A 26,319-nucleotide genomic window follows, 5' to 3' on the forward strand; every position below is an offset into this window, starting at 1 on the left:
TTTAGAAGAAAGGAATAAGCTAACATACCCAGCATCATATCTGATGACACCTTACAACTCAAACAGGGCTTAGACATTTTTCTCTCTTTTAAAAATGCACTCTGATAGCCTGGTGTGGTGGCTCATGCCTGTAATCCCAATACTTTGGGAGGCCAAGGCAGGAAAACTGCTTCAGGCCAGCCTGGGCAACACAGCAAGACCCCATCTCTACAAAAATTCTTTTAAAAATTAGCCAGGCTTGGTGGCACATGCCTTTCCTAGCTACTGGAGAGGATGAGGGTGAAGGATGGCTTGAACCCAGGAGCTCTATGTTACAATGAGCTATGACTGCCCTGCCACTGAACTCTAGCCTGGCCACAGAATGAGATACTGTTTCTAGAACAAATGCAAAAAAGCACTGTGAAATTTACGAAAATTTGTTTTAATTTTGATTGTTGTATTTTATTGACGGGCTTCTTTCGTAAAGTAGAACTACCATGTTAAGTACCAATGAAGTTGATAAGATGATGAGAGATGTCGATAAACATTTTGTAACTTAAAAGCCACTAAATCAAACGTTTGCTTTTTGAAATTTCAAGGGTGATGGAATTAAAGTAATCAGAATGTATAATATGGACATTTGCCCAGGCAAAAAATGTTATTAAAGCAAAACATGAACCAGCCATACATGGAAAAGAAAGAGCAGAAAAACACAAGACAGCATACTGTATTTTTCCTCTAAAAATTCAATGTTATAATTAAATGATCGTTACCTGAGAATAAGTTAGCTTCAGCTTTCTAATGGATGTGTTCCCACATCTATAAATTGATATGAAAAATTATTCTGAAATGCACACTGCAAAATGGTGAGAATATGAAAGATACCTGGGAATTAAATCAGAACTGTCTCCATATGACTATTTCCAAGTCACAATCACAACTTTAATAGCAATGGTTATATATGTGGCCAGATAGTATTCAGTTTAACAGTAATGTCTTGGTCACATAAAAATAGCAAAGCACAGACATAGTACAACAATTTATTATTTCTGCTGATTACCAAATGTGCATAAAACTATAAAGATATATTTTCCAGCCCAGGTGACAGAGACCCTGTCTCCAAAAAAAAAAAAAAAAATTTTGCATGAGTATAATGAATTTAAGATGTCCAAACATCAACAAAAATGCTAACCTAAAAATTTGAAGCATTTTAATAAAAGTTTTTGGGGCCTAGAATAATAACAGAATAATAATATTAAGAATAAGTATCAGTTGTCAAGATATATTTCCTGATGCAACAGCAAAATTTATGGTAAATTCTGGCTTTTGCTATAGATACAGGTATAGACATAGATTGCCAGTGTTACATGGATTCTCAGCATAAAACTAAAACTTCAAGAACTCTCTGTGTTTATTAATAGCAATGACAACCAATTATCCAATATCTAATGCTGTCAGGTAGCAAGCTACACATTTGTAGATAATTAAACAATTTACAGATAAGGAAACAGTTCAGTGAAGTAAGTCCATCAAGATCATGCAGCCTGTAGTAGGTGAGTGTACTGGGAAAGGAAATCTGACACTTAAAACTCATGCTTGCTCCTAATTTCATTTCATTTCTTTGGAGACAGGGTCTTGCCCTGTTGCCCAAGCTGGAGTGCAGTGGCGTGATCACGACTCACTACAACCTCTGCCTCCCAGGTTCAAGAGATCCGCTGGCCTCAGCCTCCCAAAGTGCTGGGATTACAGGAGCACGCCACCACGCCAAGCTAATTTTTGTATTTTTAGTAGACACAGGGTTTCATGATGTTGCCCAGGCTGATTCTGAGCTCCTGGACTCAAGGGATCCACCCACCTCTGCCTCCTAAAGTGCTAGGATTAGTCATGAGCCACCGTGCCAGGCCAGTCTCTTTTTATGTACAACAAGGAAGAAAAACATGTAAGATTCAAGTACTTTTTCTAACCTTGATTCCATCTAAGATCAGAAATGAGATCTTATAACCCAGTATACAACAGACTCTTTACTGACTGTCCTATTTTCAACTTAGAGGTAGAACAGCAATATTTAGGTTCAGGCCTGGCTCTGTCCCCCATTACACTGCAACTCAGTCAGTCACTTCCCTGAGACTGCTTCCTTAAATATAAAAGAAACAAAATAGAGAAAGTAGTGGCCTAAGACTCACAGAAAAAAAAAGACTCCAAATTAAAAATAAAATTATGTGGTCCAATCCGCCCCCTTTCCAGTCTCATCTCTCAATATACTAGGTCACACAAGCCTAGTGAAATTGGTTTACTTAAAACATCGTCTCTGTTCCTGTTTTATGCCTTTACACATAAAACCATGCTGACTGCAAATATGTTGTACTCTACTGCCCCACCCTCTCCCTACTGAAACTCAGAACTATCTGCCTCCTAATCCAAAAATTCTATTTCCTCTGTGAAACACATTACCCCATGAACTGGGATATCTGGCTGAATGCTTACAGTACTTGGTTACTTACTGATGTGGCTTAATCCCAGACTAGATTATAAATGAATAGAGTAGGGACTAGCCCTTTTAGCTTGCAACAAAATAGATACATGTTTTTGAAAAGTGTGGGAAAACCCTCTGAAGTCTTATAAGATGATGGTATAGAATCAACCAGACCATTTGCATCAAATTTTATATTCAATGGACTTTCTATTGTAATAAACACATACTATGACAACATTTTCAGGCATTTGGCATCAAAGCAGATTATCTATTTATTTGTGCAACAAAACTGCATGCCCATTACATGCCAGGAACTGTGCATTTGAGCCATAAAGACAAAAAACATTGTGTCTATCAAGATCTCATATACTAATGGAAAAGAGGAACATGACAGCATGATAGGAACACATGTAACAAATAAAAGGGAATGTCTTATTTTCTGGACCAAAAAAAATTGGGACTTCAGGTCAATAATTGCTCCTGATTTTATATCTAATTTAATTCTTAACACCACTATATAGTTAATATTTTACCTACTGTATGGATTATAAAACTGAGTCCCAGAAAGCAAACTACCTAAAAGCTTCCTTGAAGTGGAAAAGCAGGTATTCAAACTTGGATTATTCTAGCTTCAAGCAGCGTTCATGATGTTCCTAACACTTTGGGAGGTTAAAGCAGGGGTCAGATGAAGGACCTGGCATGTCACAGTGTGTTTTGACTCGACCCTCAAATCTCTGGTTAATGAACAGTGTTTTAAGTTAAAAAGACTTTTCTGGAAACATATTTTTGGAAAAATGTTTGATTTTATGAAGCTAGAAAATAGTTTTAGCCATTATCTTAAAAAAGGTTTAAAAAAGGTTTTTTTTGTTTTGTTTTGCGACAGTCTTGCTCTGTTGCCCCGGCTGGAGTGCAGTGGCGTGATCTGGGCTCACTGCAACCTCCACCTCCCAGGTTCAAGCAATTCTCTCACCTCAGCCTCCCAGATAGCTGGGATTACAGGCACATGCCATCATGCCTGGCTAATTTTTGTATTTTTAGTAGCAATAGGGTTTCGCCATGTTGGCCACGCTGGTCTCCAACTCCTGACCTCAAGTGATCTACCCGCCTCAGCCTCCCAAAGTGCTGATTACAGGTATGAGCCACCGTGCCCGGCCAAGGTCAGTTTTAAATTTGTTTAGTTTGAGGTACTTCATAGGACAAGAAATGTATTTAGTAGTTTCAGTTGAGTTCAGAGATTACAAATTCTAGAGTCATCGACAGGTAAAGGTACGGGAATTGATTATTGCAGTTAGTAAAATGGATAACGTAACACTGGTAGGGACACAACACTGGGAAATCCAACATTTAAGAAGCTGAAGAAATCAACTAGAAAAGGGTATTAGCATAAAAGCAAAGGAGTTTAACAGGATTTTTTTTTTTCTTGAGCCAGAGTTTCGTTCTGTCGCCCAGACGGGAGTGCAGTGGCGCGTCTCGGCTCACTGCAACCTCTGTCTCCCGGGTTCAAGCAATTCTCCTGCCTCAGCCTCTTGAGTAGCTGGGATTATAGGCCTGCGCCACCACAGCTGGCTAATTTTTCTATTTTTAGCAGAGACGGGATTTCACCATGCTAGTCAGGCTGGTCTCAAACTCCTAACCTCGTGATCCGTCCGCCTTGGTCTCCGAAAGTGCTGGGATTATAGATGTGAGCTACCGTGCATGGCCAAGAGGATGTATTCTTAGGAATCACATGCTATGGGTTATATAAGACCACCTGGAGCTTATAAAAATACAGAACTTTTGGCCGGGCGCGGTGGCTCATGCCTGTAATCCCAGCACTTTGGGAGAAGGAGGCGAGCAGATGACGAGGTCAGGAGATCGAGACCATCCTGGCTAACATGGTGAAACCCCATCTCTACTAAAAATACAAAAAATTAGCTGGGCATGGTGGTGGGCGCCTGTAGTCCCAGCTACTCGGGAGGCTGAAGCAGGAGAATGGTGTGAACCCGGGAGGCAGAGCTTGCAGTGAGCTGAGATTGCACCACTGTACTCCAGCCTGGGCGACAGAGACTCCGTCTCAAAAAAAAAAAAAAAAGGAAATTACAGAACTTTTACAAAATATTATAAATGCAAATAACTGCATGTTTCTTATTCCTCAGAAAAAGAAAACTTACCTACATGGGCAGAGTTTGTGGAGAAGGGGAACTAGTTAACTTTTAGATACTTTTAGATGAACTTGACTCTTGATGTCATTTGTAAAATCTTTTTCAGTCATTTAACTTTTTAAAAGAATGCTTCAATCAAAGCTATCTAATGTGTCCTGTTACCCTTTTTACTTCCATTTGCCCTTTCACTGGCCATAAAGTGGGAGCATGGAATAGAACAAAGAGAGTCGCTACAGAATGTCTATTGTATAGATGTGGTCAGATAAGCTGTGCTTGGGACATGGGAGAGATGCCTAGAGTACCACAACATTGTTATCAAATGAACCAGAGAACAGTGAATATTTTTGTTGCCTTTTCGAGTTTTTCATAGAATGAGGAAAATTAACTGAACATTACTTAAGTAAGTGATCTTCAGGAATGAGGCTACACCTTAGCACAGCCTTCCTTCATGAACAATTTAAATACTAGAGATAAGACTAAACTTGAGGAACAGGTTCTCTCTTAACCTAACAACATTAAAGCTTGTCAGAAATCCAATAGGGGCCAGGCACTGGGCATAATCTACAGGCAATTATGTGTGAGGAAAAGGTGCATAGGCTTTACAGTACAGTATATTCACTTTTTTTTTTTTGAGACAGAGCCTCCCTCTGTTGCCCAGGCTAGAGTACAGCGGTGTGATCTTGGCTCACTGCAACCTCCAACTCCCAGGTTCAAGCAATTATCATGCCTCAGCCTCCTGAGCAGCTGGGATTACAGGCACGCGCCACCACGCCCAGCCTGGATTCACTTTTCTACGTAAAAAGGAGGTTTGCAAATTTCTGAGAGTTTAGTTGCTAAATTCTGACCTAGCATATAAGAATTCAAGTGTTTAATAAATCAGTAGCAATTTTCCCAAATCCAGAGTTTGATATGGAGCTAAACCATGTCATGAGCTCACCCATCATTCGAGTTACTTTGCCCCTTATCAATGAAGTCATTGGAAGTAGAAGAAACCTGGTTTGAGAGGGTTATGTGGTATATTGTTTTCACAAATTTCAGAAATAATTTATACTACTCTACTTTCTAAGGAAGGTGGAAACCTAAAGTGGGTGAATAACTGAACACTTGGATTTTCCTATGGGTGGGGGTCTTGCTGTGTTGCCCAGGCTGATCTTGATCTCTTGGCCTCAAGTGGTGATCCTCCCACCTAAGCCTCCTAAGTAACTGGGACTACAGGCATGTGCCAGACACCTGGTTAATTTTTTAAAAAAATCATTTGTAGAGACAGGGGTTTCATCATGCTGCCCAGCTTGGTCTCAAGCAATCCTCCTGCCTCGGCCTCCTATAAAAGTGCTGGGATTACAGGCTACTTGAAATTGCTTTTTTTTTTTTGAGACAGGGTCTCACTCTGTCCCCCAGGTTGGAATGCAGTGGTGCTATCTCAGCTCACTGCAACCTCCACCTCCCCAATTCAAGTGATTCTCATGCCTCAGCCTCCTGAGTAGCTGGATTACAGATGTGCACCACCACGCCCAGCTAATTATTTTGTATTTTTAGTAGAGACAGAGTTTTGCCACTTTGGCCAGGCTGGTCTCGAACTCCTGGCCTCATGTGATCCACCAACCCTGGCCTCCCAAAGTGCTGGGATTATAGGCACAAGCCACCATGCCTATAATCAGCCAGCAATTACTTTCAAATGCTATGTATCATTTGTGGGCATTAGATAATCTAACAATAAAAGGTATTGCTTAGGATAGTTATAAATAAAATAATTTAAAAATTATTATAAAGCTAATCAGACTTAGGTTAAATATCTTATGCACTGGCATATAATCTATCTTAAAAAACAAATGCAATCAGTTCCTTTTCCTTGGCCTAAAATGTAGACCCAAGATCTCAGCTTTCTTGCTAAATTTGTCTCCTATTAAGACTGTATCTACCCTGTTTTGGGTTTTATCTCTGAAGACTATCAAATGTCAATTATTTTTCTTGAAAGTCAATTCTTTCTTTTTCTTTATACCCACCCGGGCAACAAGTATGGATGTTTCTGTAATAACTTATATTCCTTCTTTATCACTCCTACTCTGATTCAGGCTCTTCTTGCTACATCGAGGGCTCTAAAAGTCAGTCTCTTCTCCTGGGTTGAAGACAGGCATGTTTTAAAATAAGTCTTTCTCTGTCTTGTGCCACACCTCATGCCTGTAATCCCAGCACTTTGGGAGGCCAAGGTGGGCAGATCACCTGAGGTCAGGAGTTCGAGACCAGCCTGGCCAACATGGCAAAACCCCTGATATACAAAAATTAGCCAGGCGTGGTGACAAGCGCCTGTAATCACAGCTACTGGGGAGTGTGATGCAGGAGAATCACTTGAACCCAGGAGGTGGAGGTTGCAGTGAGCCGAGATCGCGCCACTGCACTCCAGCCTGGGCAACTGTGGGAGACTGTCTCTCAATTTAATTAAAAAAAAAAAAAAAAGCCAAGTCATCCTTCAGACAGTGTAAGTAGGGCAAAGATTATGAACTTTGGTGAGGTCAGGGAGACAGATGTTAAAGTTAATGCTCTGCTACCTTGGGTAAGATTATGTATAAAGTATATACAACAGCATCCAACAGTTCGATGTATTACGAGAGTGTTCTCTTTTGTGGGGAGGGAAGTCACACTACCAGTTAAGGATTTCTCATCTGGCCTTAAGTCAAGACTTTCCAATAATTACCCTGTTCTCTCATTAGTGTCACCAATGACCTGATGTGGCATTACCTTGCTAATTAAAAAAACAAAAATCCCAAACGCTTGTTATTCCTAAATCATTACTTCCAACTGTTCTTACATCAAACTATACATAAAGAAATGGAAGTAGCATTAAAACTGAGCTAAGTTTAGGTTGGGGACGGTGGCTCACGGCTGTAATCCCAGCACTTTGGGAGGCTGAGGCAGGCAGATCACCTGAGGTCAGGAGTTCAAGACCAGCCTGGCCAACATGGTGAAACCCTGTCTCTACTAAAAATACAAAAATTAGCTGGGCGTGCTGGTGTGCGCCTGTAGTTCCAGCTACTCAGGGGCTGAGGCAGGAGAATCGCTTGAACCCAGGAGACGGAGGCTGCAGTGAGCTGAGATTGCACCACTGCACTCCAGCCTGCGTGACGGAGCAAAGCTCCTTCTCAAAACCAAAAAACAAAAAACAAAACTGAGCTAAGCTTAAACTGGTAGAATAAAGTCTGGGAGAAAATAAATTAGTAAGTAAACATTTACTTGCTAAACAACTGTAAGGGAAAAACCAGGATATAGTTTTAAATTTGAGACAAATATTAATCGATATACTTTGAGAGGGGCACTTAAGAAATACTCTTTTCAGGATAAGAAATATTAAGGCGATATATTCTCTAAGAATAAGTTTCTATATAATCTAACCTAGATGAGGCTTAAGTTGTATGAAATACCATTTGTATTAGGTTGATAACCAATTTAGTTTATTAGGAATGGTACTATATAAAAGATATTTGCTGATTGAAAGCACGTTTGATACCTCAAAAGACAATGCTGACAACGCCGCTTTTGCAGTGTGCTTACCAAGGAACAAAAAACAAAACAAACCTCAAAGGCCATTTCTTTTTCAAATAAGAAATACAAATGCAGGATAAACTTCAGTGCTTGCAGCAAAACTAGGCATTAAAGAAAAATGCTATAAAATATATTTCCTTAAAAATATCCAGCCCAGTTTTTTTTCTTCTTCCCACCTTTTTGTGGCAGAACTATCTCTGGGCCATCAGCAGTCTTCTGCCTTGCCTGGAGCCTCCCTAACCTTTCATCTCTTATCCAAATTGTTGATCAAAAGAGCTCCTTTAAAAGAGTTTAAAAGCCAGTATTTACAGTTTATAGACTGCAGTTAATCTTACCAATCTCTAAAAAACCATGTATACCTGAATGCCCATCAAGTGTCAAGCACTAGGCTGGGTTATCAACATAAAGAATGACACATTTACTTGGGAGTAGGGATTTTGCAATTTCAAGAGGCAAAGAAAAGGTTCAAATTGTGTTATCCAGAAGTGAGAAAGACGCACTGCAGGTAGCAGGACAAAAGCACAAAGGTATGAAATGGCATAGCACTTCTGAGATGGTGTGCATTTTAATTTTAGCACACCAGAAAATATGCTATGTGAACCTAGTAAGCTTATCGCAATTGCAATGTTCCAAAGTTAAGAGACAATGATTTCCACAAAAATAAGGAAAAGAAGTTTGGGGTGTAATTTACTCAAATAATCTTTGTGAGGGGATGGGGAAAGAAAATTCTTAAAAAACAAGTACCAAGCTTAGTATTTTTGAGCTCAGAAAGCCTGTGGTCCCCAGTAAATTTTTACATTGCCTACCTGTGGCTCTGAAGCTGGCAGAGCTAAGATGGAGGTTAAAATTGGAGAGGTATTGGAACATAATAGGGCCAAATGAAATTGCCCAGGCAGAATACATGAATGTATGAAGGCAGTCAAAGAAAAGTAATTCCAAGTAGGAACAGTATTTAAAATGCCATAGTAAAGTCCAGAAAAATTGAGAGCTCAAGAAGTTCGTGGATTTGGCAATCAGGAACAATGAAGGTACATGCTGATTAAAGGCACAAAACAAGGAAAGAGTGTTTCCATTCGCTTGGAAAATGGCCTCTTTTCCTTATTAAGGCACGGTGAAAGTAGAAACATTCTGAAAATTACCTTAAAATCTACTGACTTCATATTTAGTTCCTTTTTTAAGCAGGAATAAAAACTGCTGTGAAGGAAGGGGAGACATTTTACACGTAACAAAGTAACCCTTGAAGACATTCAAGAGTTCTTAATGCTTACTTTCTATTCAGAGTGGACCAATTACATTCTTTCTACTAAATATTTATAGCTCATCCACATTCAGTTGCTTACAACTGAAAAAAGAAATCCACAAAAACTAGTGAGGATTTAAGGATACACAAATGAATTAAAAACCCAATCTTGTTTTCAAACTACCAAGAGCCTACAACTAAGACTTAAAGAAATAGCACAACCTTGACCTCAGGTTCTTTTCAGGTCCAGCAATCATTTTCTCCTAGTACCAAGTATAAGTGCTCTGCCAAGAAGTAGGTCCGATTTTGGCTGCCAATGTTGTTTGTTGAATAACTCCCCACCCTCTACACCACCCAAAAGGAGAAGCCCTTTAAAAATGTTTTGCTAGTTTTGACTACTTTAACTAGTTTGGCTAAGTGGGAAAAACGAAAAACAAACTTATTCTACCTTACTGAATATGCCAAAATAGCCCTTAAAAACTGCTGGATATTTTCTCCTATCGAGGTTTCAAAAGCTAAAAGTAGTTTGTACTACTACAAAAGTGCTTCAAATTTCATAACGATGCAGGAACCTTAAGAAATAATATTCACCGGAAGTGCTTATAATTGCATCTTTTATTTTTAAAAACTACAAAAGGGTAACAGAAAGAAAGCAGACTAAAAGTACTGAAGTCTTACAATTTAATACAGTTTAAAACACGGCTTTTATTCTGTATTACTAATGCCCAGTGCAAAAAAAAAAAAAAAAAAAAAAGCAGGCCCGGCGCGGCGGCTCACGCCTATAATCCCAGCACTTTGGGAAGCTGAGGCGGGCGGATCTCGAGAGTTCGAGACCAGCCTGGCAAATATGGTGAAACCCCGTCTCTATTAAAAATAGAAAAAATTAGCAGGGTGTGGTTGCGGGCGCCTGTAATCCCAGCTACTTGGGAGACTGAGGCAGGAGAATGGCCTGAACCCAGGGAGGCGGAGGTTGCAGTGAGCCGAGATCGCGCCACTGCACTCCAGCCTGGGCACAATAGAGCGAGACTCCGTCTCAAATAAAAAAAAAAAAAAAAGCAAATCCCACAGACACAACTATATTCTTAAGGGATGTACAGATAGGAAACTGGAATAAAGAACAGGAAGTACAGGAGGAAGGAACAGAGTCTGAAAACGGCCCTTAATTCAGATGGCTGCTTGTGCCTTTTAAAAGCAATTAAAGTGTTCCTGGGTGTTATTTATACCTTTACGTTTGTTTCTAAACTTTGGAAATACTTTTCCATTCCAATCTGAGAAACTGTTTCCTCAGAAAGTAATCGATCCTCCTTGACGTTGTACCCCCAGAAGCTAATCTACCCCTCGCTAGGCCTCCCAGAGGCTCTCAAGGACTCCTAGTTGATTCCGAGTCCCACGTCAGGGAACTACCACCTTACATAAGTATACTTTGCGGGGAGAAAGGCAGATAAGAAAATAGGGCGCCAAACCTTCTCCACCAACAGCCGTCACACCCCACGAGGAGTGTCCTGCGGGGGCTTTCCCCTGGGAGCCGCAGCTGTTCTGCCGTATGGGGGAGGGGAACGCTTTCCAACAGTCATCTCTTCCTCTGCAGGCCGCCAACGCCGACCGCACCACAGTCTCCTCCGCCCAAGCCCTGTCCCCTCCCCCGCCCCGGCCTGGGTCGGAGCCAAACCCCACAGGAATGCAGCCCGGTCACATGCGCTGCGGCGGTGGACGTGCCTCTCCCCCCGCGCCCCAAGGAGACCCAGCGCCATCTTGCCCTGACGCAGTTACAAAAGTCACGGGAGAAATCCTGTCTCCTCCTCCGCGCCAGCGCCCCAAAGTTTCGCAGAGGCCGAGCCGGGGCCCTCACCTCGCGCAGGGACAGGAGAAAATGGTCAGGGAAGAGCCTTGCGATTCCCTTCGCCACTGCTTGGATTCCATATCGGCCGCGGCAACAACGATCACCATCGTCACTTCTCCCTCTCTACCTTTGCAACAGCCTCCCCCTACGGCTTTGGCCCCACCCGCTGCTGCAGGATGAGGTCATCGCCAGCCAACCACGACGCGCCCGACAGGACACATCAGGCGCCGATTGGCTGCCGAGAGCGCCTCTGCCTCTCCCCACTCCGCTCCCCCCAGCGCTCCGGGTCGCTGCGGGGCAAAGGGAAGACGGAAACCATTTCGGGGAAAGACCCCGAAAACAAGAGCCGGAATCGCCGTGTCATTTTAGTGGGGAAACCCTTCTTTATTCTTTGGTCTCCCCCTTTTTTCTTCGAGATCACTGTCTCTCTGTCCCTCCCTCGTTTAATCACCGCCATATAAAGGAATTCCCACTCCCCTCCCCGCATTGTCCCACCGGTGGGGAAATCCTTCCCCGAGGCCAAAAGAAATATAGGAGGCAACGACGGCAACTGCACCGACGGCAACGGCAGCTTTTTACCCCGAAACACGGTGGCAGGGAGGCGGCGCTGACGGTGGCTGCGTTTTTCCTGCTGCTTCTCCCCCCGACCTCTTCCGTTTCTTGCTCCTCCATCGAGACGGCGCTAGACTCGCCAGCTCCGCTTTTATCCGGTGCCCGGAGCCTGCGCACTGGAGCCTCCTCAGCCCCTAGTGGGCGTCGAGTGACACCCCAACCGGGTTCACCCAGCGCTGGAGGCCAGACTGGGCTGGGGGAGGAGGGAGAGAGGAACGGGGAAACGGGACTGGGGTTGTTTGGGAGGGGGATAAAGTGTATCGCTTTCGGAGGGTGACGGGAGGGAGTTCGTTCCCAGGCCCTGCTGTCCTTGTACGTGCACCCAATACTGGCATGCCCAAGCTCACCTATATCCAGACTTGAGGGCCACTGAGGGAAAGGGGGAAAGAACCAGTCCCACCGAACACCGACACTTCCTCAAACCTTCGGTGGATTGTTGAATGCATCTGTTGTCAGAAAGACAGAGATTCCGTCCCCCTCACCGCCTCCAGTTTGCTATCTTCGAGCCTCCGCGGAGAGGCAACGGCGGGCGGCAGCCCACAAGCAAAATGGCGCCGGGCAGCTTCATCCCCTCCCCCTCTGCCCCTGCGGAGCGGGACGGGCGGGCCCCGTGCACTTGCCGCCGCCGCCGCCGCCGCCGCCGCGGCCGCCGCCGCCGTCGCCGCCATTTTCCCAGAGCAAGAGGCAGTGACACTGAGCGGGCGCAGGGGGCCGAGTCGGAGACCGTGCCGGAGTTCGGGAGCGGCAACAGAGTGGGCATAGAGACTCCAAGCAGCCTCGCCGTCGTCTCTGCGTTCCTGTTGACTGCCTGGCTGCCCCCTCCCCTACTCCTCGGTTCCTGGTGAAGAGGCTGCGCGCTGCTGTTTGGGGAGGGGGTGTGTGGAGCCCGGTCCTGTGTCCGCAGTGGCTGCTGTCGGGGGGTCGCCTGTTCGCGGAGGTGCGGAGAGACTCCTTGGGGGTCGAGCACATAACGGGGTTCGGGTGTCTCCTGTGTGAACATCACAGGTTAGTGCCTGTCGTCTCCGTGGGAGTTCCTAGGGCTTGCGGGGTTGGGGGACTTGTGTTTCAAGGGGGAGGGAGGTCTCTCATCTTTATTCTTAAGCTGGGGGAGGCGACGTTGACTCTCAGGTGTCTCTGCTGGCGCAAGACGTTGCTTGCTTAAATCGAATTTATCCTTTCTTTTCCCTGACCCTAGAAATGGAGCATTATGGCGGGTTTTAGGGTTGGGGAAGGGGAAACTGGCAGTTAAACCCCCTTGAGAGTGGGAGTTAGGGAGGGGGCGCACTCCTCATTGGCAGCGGGTTAAGGCCGCCTGAGTGAAGACGGAGGCTTGTGACTGTTAGTAGGGTTTGTGTCGAAGTGGTCCCAGGAGCTGCCAGCGCTCCCTTTTCTCAACCGCGTCTTGTTCAGGTGCTGAAAAGCCATATAGGCCCCATTTTCTTCTTCCATTTCTTGACGGGCAGTCTTTGGTATAATGTGCACATGAATACGAAAGGGGGTAAGAAGAACGCCCTGGGCATCTCTCTTTGTGGGAGAGAGAGACAGCTAGCTCCTCATCCTCTCCTGGAGAGGGTAAACCCGCCCCTGAGGTGGTCACCCCAGTACCCAGCCTTCTCAGTCTCCTCCCCCACTCCTTTTGCATTACCGCCGTCCTTTACTGTGTCGGAGCCTTAGGATCTACAATATGGCTCATTTCAGAAAAGCTTATTTTGACCAAGGGATTGGCACAAATCCTATGGCAGCAGACACAGATGAGAAACAAACGGTTCACTGTGCTAAACGGGGTGGGGGTGAGAAAAAACAATCCAGAGTGCTCTCTTCTACTGGCCTTAGTTCCGTATAGATCGGTCCTTGCTGGGCTCTGTCTTAAGAATGATACAATTTAAAGTCAAAGAGAAATCGCTAGAGTTAGCTCCAGAGTAAACCTCGTTTTGCCTATTTTGTTCCCTTTTTAGAGATGTGAATAAGGTAAGGTGTTTGGAGTTCTGGAGACCTTGGAGAGAATTAAGTGAGGTGCATTCAACTCTAGGCTGGAGACATGAATACCTATTTGGAACATAGTCTGTTTTTTCCTTCAATTTCTGAGATGGGGAGTAAAAACTGAAATTTCCCTCTTTTGTCCTTTACAGATTCTAAAAATGGCGGCCCCAGGCTGATGTTGTGGTAATCTAATCAGCTCGGGTCCTCCACACCCCATGCAGTGCGTTTGTCTGCAGCATATTACAGGCTTATTATGTTTACACGAAAAGACTGGGCTGTTTTTCCTTCCCCGAGCCAGTGACAAAAATGTGTTGATTTTTTACTGCAAATTACAATGCTGTGTTTTAGTTGATTAATTTGATTCGTTTTTCCTGAAAGGCAAATAAAATGTCTCCACTTTTGGAAAAAAAAAAAAAAAAACTCAGCTTTGCAAATTTCAGTGGTGATGATGGGTGCGCTTCAACATTAAAAAAAAAATTATTTGGGTACCAATAATAGTTTTTGTTTGGTTTAATCCAGCCATCTTTTATTCAGTATGCCAGAGTAGATTAAAATGTTTAGTAAGTATATAAGTACAATCTATTTTATATGATTAAATGTTTCAATCTAGAGTAAGACATTTCCCAACCACCTCTTGACCCATTTTGTGGATTTTGATTTTTGTATTGTGTTTCACTTTAAATTTTAGGGAGCTGTACAAACAAGCCTAAACCTGTTACTTCATTGGGTGTAGAGATGCCATTATATTTTGCCATCCATTTTTCCCGTGTATTTAAGCTTTTCTTAAGAATTTTCAAAGTTGATTGTGTATTTGGTAAAGTGAAGCTTCATGCTGCCTTTAACAATCGTCTTACAGCATACTATCATCATTATGTAAGTTAAAAGTAAGGCTCCGATTCTGGATTTTTTTCCTCTTCAAATATGCCCGTTTACCTATTATAGGATTGTGGAATTTAGTCTGTTTTAATAGACCTTAAATAAAAACATTACCATAATAGGGTCTTGAATCCATTTTATGCTATTTTCAGAAACTTATGGACTGAGACTGAAAATTAAATGGTGTCAGGTGTCATTTAACTGAATTTTTTAAAGTGTGAAAGATTAGAATTCACTTTTGTAGTGGGAGTTCTTTTTGGGTTGAACTAAGCAGTGAGATATGAGTGGGCCATTAATGACATTTAATGACCATTCTGATTGTGGAGCAACGGAAAGATGAGTGCTTTTCAATCCAGTAGTACTTTAAAAGGTTGGAGAGTTTACACTGTTTCATGATTCTTTTATTCCATTGTAAATATTTTAGAGCAGCATTTACTTCATATGATGACTGTATCAACTAGGTTGATGATAAGGTTCTAGCCTACGAAATAATTAGAGAAATAACTGGCTCAGGGATTTTCTACATACCAGTGAGCTTCATCATGGAAGACTGAGCACACAACCTTACTTAGAATATTTGAAATATTTTATTATAAAGTGAAATGTTGGTCGGTAGTGGGCGAGTTTGTATAGGGTTTTGGGGTCAGTACTCATTTGGATTTTGATCTGAGCAAGTATTGAAGTCCAGATCCTTCACTGCTGTGTAAAGATTGTGCATTTATTTTAAAGGCTAGGTGATTAAGTTCTGTGGTTCAGAAGCTTGGTACTTTAAACTTATATTCAGTATACAAAATCAGTGTATTCTTACAGATTTGATTTATGTGGCCATAGGAGGGAACACTGCCTGTGCCCAATGTTTTTCTTCATAGAGACCTTGGTCAGGTCTAGACAGACAAAGCAATTGAACTTATTTGGCTTCAGATGAAAAATACCAAGTTAGAAATTATAGGAAAAGCTGTCTTCAGTTTACTAGCTTTCTTCATATTGGCTTGCTTTATTGCTTTAGGTTTTGTTTGTTTCTTTTTGGTGGTGGTGGTGGGTGTTTTTATTTTTTTGATGTTTTAGTTCCTGTAAAATGAGACTGGCTTTTTTTTTTTTTTAAAGTATTGTACCTTATTTTGAATGGTTACTTTATAAATAACAAGGCTATAATTGTTTGTTTTTTGTTAATTTACTGTGTGTGTTTTAAGTTAGGATTGTCTAGGCAAATTTATTAAAAGATTAGGCATAATTTTTGTTCCCAGAGTTTTGAAAGAATTTGGTTCCTTGGGGGAAACTAGTCAAATGGTCTTTGTTCTAGGATAGCTGAGTTTCAAGGACTAGTTGTTTATCTGTTTAAGTGGATTTGTAGACAACTATAATGTAATTGGAGAGTTAATTTTATTTTTAGAGCCTACATTTTGATCATACATCCTTTCGTTGTCAGTGTAAATGAAAGGATCTCTCTGATCCCAGCTTAAGTGTAGAACCTTGACAGGTCTCCATTTCCGTCAACTCTGTAAGACTGATAACTGCCCTACAATTTTGGCTTGTCTGACTTCCTCACAGCTTCCAGCGAGAAATCATTGCCATATATGCCCCCAGTAAGCTCTAGGACTTCTTGAATCTACTGAGGAAGTAGGGAGAAAAGCTAATCAATGGGAGAAAAATTTCCCCTCAGTACATATCTTAGTGGTCTTAGGGAAATTATAATTTCTTAAATTGGCTTCTTAATTTCCAAGAATAATGTACTCATTTTCATTCATCAATCTCCTAAAGAAACCTGTGGTTTAATTTTTAAAGGTATGTTTTATGTAAACCCTAACAGCTCTGCATTTCTGGAAGCTACTACTGGGACTTAAATGTGTACAACCATAGTGTGTTTAAAATGTGTAAAACAGAACTTTGAAGAGCTATCAAAACTGGTTAGGAAATACTAGTATGCAGTTTTCTCAACAGATGCTATTTTATGTTTACTATTTTAAAAATATTTTAATAATGTATAAAAGCTTTTATCTCCAAAGGATTTGTTTTTAGCAGATGGTAGGTGCTTAATTATTTCTTGGATGTGAATCTTTTGTTGAAGCAAACACATTTACATCTCAAATATGTAGGGTGATCAGGGACTGTTCCCTGTTATGTGTTAAAATAAATGTTAAATACTTGTATTCTGTGAGACTTGTTTCCCCCAATTTCATGATAGATTATCTATGAGACTTTTTAATATTGAAAATAGAATTATGGTAAAATTAATTTTTTGTGTTGACTGGCAAATTAACGAGAAGAATACTATTTGAAATATTACTCTATGAATGTTACTGGCTTTTAGGCTGGATTTAAAATTGAAGTGGCTTGTATTTAGTACCTGTTTTGGAATGTGCAAATTTTGGGAGGAGCCTTATTTTTTTCTTGACATTGAAAGGATAATTTTTTGTATTACCTACAAATTTGCTTAATATGGAGGAACAATATTTGTTGTTGAAATTGTTTTCTACACTAAACTGGAAGTGGATGGTATTTAACTAAAAATCTTGCAATTGCTATTAAACAGTGAGTATTTTACTTTATATAAAGTAAATATGAGTATTTTACTTTATATAAAGTAAATAGGAGCATTTTACTTTGTATAATATAAAATGAGTATTTTACTTTCTATAAAATACTCATTGTTTAATAGCAATTGCAATATTTTTAATAGCAATTGCAGGAGATAGGAATTAACCATATTATGATGCAAACAAATTTTTTTTTGTTATTGTGAACTTCCATGCTAAGTGCTACATTAAAAATCAAATGAAGGTGACCCAGACTAAGTTAATTAGGTTTTAATTCGTATCTTTAAGGATAAAAGAAGTTTTTATTAACCATTGGTACCTAGGCTGCTTTTTACTTAAATCAGAGTCAGGAAAAGCAATTGGTCTTATATTTCACTAGATAACATGTTTTCACTTGATATGAAATCAGTTCTTTTTTTCCCCTCACGAACAGCTCATAATTGGATTTTATTTTTGGAGAGAAAAATGTTTTTTATTGTTAGGTGAATTTTACAGTTTTATTGGAAATCTCATTTGGTTATTTACCAAAACTATTTAACCTTTTTGGAATGTTGAACATTTTCAATGCAACAGGTCAACAAAGAATTCTTTTTTGATGTGTTGCATTAAGATGCCATCAAAACAGACATTATGCCTTTTAATGAGTAAATAATTAACCTATAAGTTAATGTGTAAACTACTTGTTCATCATTTTTAATTAAAATATTTTGTATTTCAAAACTTTCAAATATGAAATCTGGGTTTAGAAAGGATCTACATGCAGGTCAACGTGATAAGCAATGATCTATGTAGCTTTATTTTTACAACAATTGGACAGAGAGGTAATTTCTTAGCAGCTCTTAGGTTGCTTAATTTAGAGTTAATCCAAAGGAAGAAACATTCCTTCAGAAGACTAGGACATATCAGATATTAATTATTAAAAATAGGCTGGGCACGGTGGTTCATACCTGTAATTTCACTACTTTGGGAGGCCGAGGCAGGCGGATCATTTGAGGTCAGGAGTTTGAGACCAGCCTGGCCAACGTGGTGAAAACCCATCTCTACTAAAAACTACAAAAATTAGCCGAGTGTGGTGGCAGGTGCCTGTAATCCTACCTACTCGGGAGGGCGAGGCAGGAGAATTGCTTGAACCCAGGAGGCGGAGGTTGCAGTGAGCCGAGATTGTGCCACTGTACTTCAGCCTGGGCGATAGTGAGACTCTGTCTCAAAAAAAAAAAAGTAAATAAGTAAATTAAAAAAAAAAAATTCTTGGTCCTGAATTTTAATATTGAGAAAGATGATATTGTGTCATCACACCTGTGTAATAGCCAACTTGGTTGCAGCATTTAAGGTCATGCCTGTCTAACATACGATAGTGGATTGAGTTAGTTTTGGTTTGCAGTACTTATAACTTTAAAGTTCACCTGGCATGGTGGCTCACGCTTGTAATCCCAGCACTTTGGGAGGCTGAGGCAGGTGGATCGCCTGAGCTCAGGAGTTCAAGGCCAGCCTGGCCAACATGGTGAAACCCCATCTCTGCTGCAAAAATTAGTTGGGCTTGGTGGCCAGTGCCTGCAATCCCAGCTACTTGGAAGGCTGAGGCAGGAGAATCGCTTGGACCTGGGAGGCAGAGGTTGCAGTGAGCCGAGATCGTGCCAGTGCACTCCAGCCTGGGCGACAAGAGCGAAACTGCATCTCTAAAAAAATAAATAAAGTTCATGTAATTATGTTGTCTCATGTTTTATCTGAGACCAAAAATGTTTGAATTTTTTCATTTATGTTGACTTTTGTTTTCATAGGGTATTTAAAATGATTTCCATTTAAAGTCTTAAAAATTTACACTTATAAATTATTTTAAATGTATTTGAGTTAAATAAGCTTAAAGATTAAATATGTCTTCCTTACTGTTTGGCCTAAGATGAAGCCTAGTGTCAGTGGTTTTTAGTAAAAAGCGAGGAATATGGTGAAAAGAATTAACCATTACCACTTAGGATATTGTCAGGAAAACATAGTTTGGGTCTTTCAGAGAATGTGTATGAGAAACATACACTCTTCTAATATTTTTGTTTTCTTATTTCACAGACTAATGTATGTAATCGTTTCTCTTTTTGAGTTTACAGAGAGATATCTCGAGTTCCTCTTACCATCTTGCTTTATGTAACATTTAAAGAAAGAGAGCGTTCAGGAATTTGAAAACCCCATTTCCTCTTTAATGAAGTGGCTGAGATGGGAAGATTCATGATGTGACTAATTTGAATGGTTAGGACTGTGGTCCAGTAGCCATAAATAGGGATCTCAGGTTGGTCTGATACATAGTAACTCTTACCCAGAAAATAAGTCTCTGCTTCTTCTCTTTAAATGAAGCTGCTTAATTGGTTGCCTTGGACAGAGGCTTATTACGTCTTACATCATTAAACCTTCACTGTAACAATATTTTTGAAGCACAGACAAAAGATGAATTTTAGTAGCTGTTATTTTCCTGGCACCACAGATGCAGAGAGAGATAAGACTGTCCCTGCTTTGAGAGAACCCGTAGTTTATTTCACCTTCTTAAAAGCCTGCTGTTTTAGGGTTTTTTGGATGCAAGGAACAGAAATCAGCTCTAGCTAGCTTAAATAAAGGATTTGTTATAAGGCTATAGGGAAATCTCACATAATTTATTTGAAGAAAGTACAGATGGGCCTCACAGGAATTGGCAAGGTGTCAAAGAGCCACTATTCACCATCTTGATCCCCTCTAATTATCTGAGACTAGTTAGAGAGATGGTGGTGGGGTGAGTGTTTATGGTTTGTAGAGTGGCGTTTCTCAGATGTAAAGCAAGAGAAAGACACCTTTAATTCTCCTGAAAACAATCACTTTTTTCCAGGAATGTTCAAAGGTACTTGGGAGGGTTTCCAAAACTAAATAATTGATATATCACACTGATGATTCAATTTTTAATTAAAAAATTGCCACACACATATGATGAGGAATGCTAAAAAACCAAGATATTTTTGGTTTTAACTTACTTAAAAATCATGTAAAATTTACGGAAAATTTAATAGTACAAATAACTCTCATACGGTGTACCAAGATCATGTGACTTGTGACATTTTGCTGTTTGCTTTATTATTCTCTATATATACACCTGATACTTTTCCTGAACCATTTTGAGAGTGGGTTTCATTGCCAGTAGTACTAGCCCCTTTACAGCCCTTATTACTGAAGTATGCATTTCCTAAGAACACGCATGTTTTCCTAAGTAACCAGAGTAGTTGTCAAATTCAGGAAATTTAACATTGATGTAATACTAAATAGTCCATATTCTAGTTTTATCAGTTGTCCCTATTATGTCTTTTATTAGCATTTTTTTCAGTACCATTAGCCGATCCAAGATCACAGATTGCGTTTAGTTTTGTTGTCCCTTAAGTCTCTTTTAATCTGGAACAGTTCCTCCGTCTTTGTCTTTTATGACATTGGAAGGCTTATTATTTATATATTGCTCCTCAGTTTGGCTTGGTCTTAAGGTTTCTTCATTATTCAGATTATACATTTTTGGCTGGAATACTAGATTAGAAATATGTGTTTTTCTATCGTCTGGAGGCATATGATGTATGTTTGCCCTTTACTATTATGTTCATTTTGATAGCTTAGTTAAGGTGTTGAGTAGTTTCTCTATTGTACAGTTGATGCTTTTTTTTTTTTGACATTACTAATTAATTTTTGGGGAGATACTTTGAGATTGTATAAATATCCACTTCCTCATTAGACTTTCCTCTTCGAGATTTAGCATCTATTGATGATTCTTGCCTAAAGTTTTTACTGTGTTGGTTGTAAATACACGAAGATTTTTCTTTTCTTTTGCTTAATTAAAAAAAATTAATTTTCTTCTTTTCTTTACTTGGGTACATACATATACATATACACCAGGGTTTTTAACTGATTTGTTTCTGGATAGTTGGGATTGTGGGAGTTTCATTTTCTTGTTTTTTCTTTTCCAGTTTTTCTGTAAGGCATATGGGCTGCTTTTTAAATCGCAACAAATAAAATAAATTTTAAGGAAGAAAACTATAGATAAGATAGACAGCATTATATGGATAATATTCCTGTACAGTTTTCCACCCAAATGGGATTTAAATAGTTTCCTGGATGCTGATCTAATTTGAAATCCAGAACACACACAAAAAAGATGTGCTTCTAGTTCCTTATTTAGTCTTTAAAACTATTGCTAAATGAGTCTTGAGTTACAGTTGTATTGTTTAGGCTTATGATTTGCTGATGCCAGCAGCTTAATTTCTAAGGGCCAAAAACATCTTCCAATTTTGATACTCCCCTTTCTCCATTAAGAAAATCTATTACCCCGTCTCTACTAAAAATACAAAAAATTAGTTGGGCGTGGTGGCGGGCCCCTGTAATCCCAGCTACTTGGGAGGCTGGGGCAGGACAATCGCTTGAACCTGGGAGGCAGAGGTTGCAGTGAGCTGAGATTGCACCATTGGACTCCAGCCTGGGTGACAAGAGTGAGACTCTGTCTCAAAAAAAAAAAAAAAAAAAAAAAAAAATTCTTTAAGCAATTTTTTTTTTTTTTTTTTTTTTTGAGATGGAGTCTCGCTCTGTCGCCCTACTGCAAGCTCCGCCTCCCGGGTTCACGCCCATTCTCCTGCCTCAGCCTCCCTGGTAGCAGGGACTACAGGCACCCACCACCAGGCCTGGCTAATTTTTTTGTATTTTTAGTAGAGACGGGGTTTTACCATGTTAGCCAAGGTGGTCTGGATCTCCTGACCTTGTGATCCGCCCACCTTGGCCTCCCAAAGTGCTGGGATTACAGGCTTGAGCCACTGTGCCCGGCTCCGTTAAGCAATTTTTAAAAAGTAAAATATTTTTTGGAAAACATTAAAATAGGTTATTTTTCACATACATGCAAATTAATGCTTTTTAAAAGGGGGTTGGTGAGATGGTGTATACACAGATGGTAATACAGCAGAGCATGAAACATCTGTAACTGGGGCAAAGCGGTATATGGTTTCTAGAACTTTGTAGTTAAAGAAATATATACTCAGAAAGGTTAAGAAGGACAAGAAAAGGAAAAGAAACAGGAAAACACTTACACTTTCATTACATTACAATAATACTCATCAGTTTTATGTATTTTCTTTCAGTGATAGCAAGATGTTGGTAGTGAATTTGGATGATAATTTCTTTGGAAATTTTCAGACAGCAGGAGAAGAAAATTTTGAGACTTACAGAGTGCATATTATATTCTCTAAAACTTAAAATTTTATTCTGAGAAAATTAAGATAATCATATTTCACAACAATGAAGATTAATGAAATACAGTGGATACTTAGCATTTGGTAGGTGCTTTAAAAAGTAATTTGAATTGACTGTGTGCAAATATGTCTTAACAGATTGATGGAAGTTCAGTTTATAGTACTACTAAGTCTTAATTCAGTGTTTAAACAAAAGGTATGGCAGAAGGTACAAAAACAAGCCCCATGATGAACGAAAGGATTTTCTTTCAGGCCAGAACTCCCATCCTGGCCGTGTAAAGGAGCACCTTAATTGACTGAAGTTAAGAGTCTACATTGAGAATTGACTTAAGAGATCTCTTTGTTATTTTTTTCTCACTGTGGCCCAAGGACCTCGTGTATCAATTATATTAAAATGAACATTCTTGGGGCCCCTTTCCAGACCAGTATAATCAAGTCTTTAGAGTGGAGCCTTGAATTTGCATTTTAGTACTGGCTCCAGCTCATTTTTGTATTCCAGTTCTCTGCTTTTATTTTATAAGGAGATTGAGCTCCAGAGAGTTTAAATGATTTTCTCAAGGTCATAAAGTTACATAGTGGTTAATCAAAGTTTAAAATTTAGGTCCTGATTCTTGGTGCTTTATACTTTTCCGAGAAATCATGCTGGACATTTCTTTTTAAAAGGCAGGCCACTATTTTCAGAGTCTCTGAAATAAGCAAATACTGGTCTTTGTATAGTGTCAAATGACAGACTCTCTGTCTACTGCTTGTGTATATTCCAGTTCAAGATGATTCATTGGTTTCCAGAACCTATGGGCTATTTGGATAAGGAGCTTGAATTGAAATCACAGCAGTACAAATTGGGATCAAGTTGTGGTTGAGCCTTGAATGCCAGAATAAAAGCATATGTACTTAAGAGGAGTGCTACTGAAAAATTTGCACTGAGAGAATGACATATGGAGCATGGCTTATTTACCTCCAATTCTTAAGATGTAAAAGTAACATATGTTTATTAAAAGGACTCAAAACAGTACTTCTTTAGAAGCTGTATTGTATACAGTTGAGATTCCAGAACCATACCACTTTGGTTTGATTGCACTCAAACCAGGTTGTACTACCTTGGGCAATGTTTTTTACCTATTTGTGCTTTTGTTTCTTGGTCTGCAAAGTGGAAATAATAATAGAGCCTATTTCATAGCGTGGTTTTGAGAATTCAGTAAGTTAATTTGGGTAAAATTCTTAGTAAGCTCTATAGCCTTTTCTGTGATAGTTTCTGGAAAAAAGTAAATCTCTGACTTCTGTGTGTAAGGTCTATCACATGCTAAGGTGATCACTATTTATAGTTTATTTTTTTCTAAAATGTTTTATGTAGGTACTATAGATGTTTCCTTAATCTTCATTTAACCAATGTGCAGGATTAATAATTCTTCTTTTAAAAATACTAATGTCCATGTATGTTGAATGAATGTAAACTACTTTCTGCTGCTTCCACCAGTTGAGATGAATGCTCATGGAAGTCATAGGTTTGTTCCCAAATCAGCTAATTCCATTGTACTTGTAATGTGTTTATATTATTCTATTAAGTATTACATAAACCAGTGATAAATGAATGTGAAAAGAGAACTGTTTAAATGCAAACTAAGTTAAATGCTTTGGAAAACTTGATGAAGGCAAATTAGTTGCTGAAGAAAATTGTAGTCAGGTTAGGCGTGGGCAAGATGACTAAAAGATTATAGGGAAAAAATAGAAATCTAAAAGGAAGTCTACATTCAGATTGCCCCACAAAGATCTAGGTAACTTATTTTGAAATGTGTTGAACCAAAAACTGTGGACATTGCATTACTGGTCTGGTTTATGTAGGAACAGGAAACCAGAATTCTAGTCAGGGGAGCTATACTCGAAGAATACATTTTAGCTTGAAACTAAAAAATTGATACGGACATTTTAAATTACAAGTACAGTATTTAAGATATATTTTTTATAATTCTCTGTGTTAACTTTGATGAACTCGCAAACATCTAGTCTCCTGTATATATGTAAATTTAGATTTCTATAATTCAAGAGGGGATGGATCCAATTACATACTGTAACTGTTTTGATCATTCAGTGTCTTGGAAATCTAAAAATGAGACTTCAGGATCTGACTCTCGTTTATCCAGTGGGTTTATAGGACTCTGCTAGATGAAAGAACAGATTTCAAGTGGTTCTGGAACATATCAAGATCCAAAGACCTTTGTTGTCGTGTGAGATTTAAATTCTTTTTTAGGGACATTTTGAACTCTGATAATACTGTAGATTAATTTAGTGGCAGATAGTTGAGTGCCTTCCTACGTAAAAGCATCATAGTAGCTATCAATTTTGTCTTGTTCATCTTGCACATACTGCTTCCTAAGGGAAATAACTGATGATTCTGATGGTTAATATCGCTGGAGTCAGATTGTGTGGTTTTTTCAAATGTAAGCCTGTAATTGGTGTATAGTAACCTAGTTGCTGTATATTAGTATTAATCGTTAGCTATACAGTAATCTGTCAACCATTTGATCTTTGAATTGTATGTTTAAACTGGCAAATCTCATGGATGTGATATGGTTGTACCAAAAGACAAATGCTGTTTTATTGTGTAATTACTTTGAGAATAATTGTGAGAAACTGGTATTTATCATTTAAATTGATCTAGAGTGATAGTGGAAGTTACATGTCAAAGGAGATTATGTCGGCATAGCTTAAAATTTCACTTACGAAGTTTAAAATTGACACCTCTTACCTCCTAAAGTAAATAGTTCATTAAGGATTTTGGGAAAAACAATTGTAGTTCAATCCCCAGCTACACACAGCAATTTCCTCATGCTTAAATGGTTTTTATGAGTGGCTGATGAGCTCACTATATGTGGGTTATTTTTCATTTATATATAATCCCTTTGCAGAAAGGCCCCGTCCTCTTTTTTGTTTTTTGTTTTTTGCAGACAGGATCTTGCTCTGTCGCCCAGACTGGAGTGCAGTGGCACGATTATGGCCCACTACAGCCTTAATCTCCCAGGCTCAAGCGATCCTCCCACCTCAGCCTCCCAAGTAACTGGGACTACAGGCACCATGCCACCATGTCTGGCTAATTTAAAACAAATTTTTTTTTGTAGAGATAGGGTCTCACTAAACTTTAACTCCTGGGATCAAGCAGTCCTCCCACCTCAGCCTTGCAATGAAGCTGGAAGGTGAAAGTGAGTGTAGTCTGTCTCATAGCAAATGTACTCGTCCCTTATAGGACTCGTATCCACCAACATCATTCTTGACATTTTATTTTTGCCTGTATTCTACATTTTTTCAGAGATTGTGTGCTTTTTTGAAGTTCAAGATAGGCTACTCTAAAAGCTCATGTGTGTTTGCATACTGAGTATTTTTCTTATTGGATATGTGGATCTATTAATTCCATAATTCATTTTGGTGTATAAAGTGCACAGACATTTTCTTTCCTTAAGCTTCAACGCTCTAGTTGTATTATACTAGTCTTCCCATTTCCAGGTTTTTGTTTTTCTATTTACATTACCTTATGAAGAGGAGGAAGCTGATCTTGGGATATTGTAAGTCTTGGAATTAAAAGACAGGAAAATGCTGTAGAAGTAAAACTGTTTAAACTTGAAAGTATTTACATGTATATATATATATATATTTATAATTAATTTTGGTCCCTTACTGATTTTATGGGTTTGGTAAGTACTTAGGAATTAAGCCTACTCTTACTTTAGTCTTAAGATTTTTATAGTAAATATTTTAAATACATCTGAAATATTAAGATAACTATTCAAATATAGTAATAGAGTTGCTATTCTTTCACCATTTGTTTAGTGGCCAACAGTATTCTGATTGGAATTGATTATTATCATTGGACTGAATAATATAATTTTT

General features: G+C 39.6%; 2 protein-coding genes across 7 annotated transcripts in view; one reads left to right on the plus strand and one right to left on the minus strand.

Moving 5' to 3' along the window:
- The window catches only part of LOC134737070 (uncharacterized), a 32,643-nt gene extending 19,852 nt beyond the window's left edge, over positions 1 to 12,791 (minus strand). The window contains exons 1-2 of the mRNA XM_063642390.1: positions 12,443 to 12,791; positions 11,790 to 12,238 (exon numbers count right to left, since the gene is read on the minus strand). Coding sequence (XP_063498460.1) covers positions 11,790 to 12,238; positions 12,443 to 12,791 — 798 coding nt within the window. The remainder of the gene's footprint in view (positions 1 to 11,789; positions 12,239 to 12,442) is intronic.
- The window catches only part of KMT2E (lysine methyltransferase 2E (inactive)), a 100,886-nt gene continuing 86,942 nt past the window's right edge, over positions 12,376 to 26,319 (plus strand). For 5 of the 6 annotated variants that reach the window (XM_055283534.2, XM_055283536.2, XM_055283537.2 and 2 more), the window contains exon 1: positions 12,376 to 12,827. The gene's annotated coding sequence lies outside the window, so the exon portion shown is untranslated. The remainder of the gene's footprint in view (positions 12,828 to 26,319) is intronic. The other variant, XM_055283533.2, reaches the window with a different exon arrangement.

This window comes from Symphalangus syndactylus, chromosome 6, assembly GCF_028878055.3.
Source record: "Symphalangus syndactylus isolate Jambi chromosome 6, NHGRI_mSymSyn1-v2.1_pri, whole genome shotgun sequence".
Classification (NCBI taxonomy): Eukaryota; Metazoa; Chordata; class Mammalia; order Primates; family Hylobatidae; genus Symphalangus; species Symphalangus syndactylus.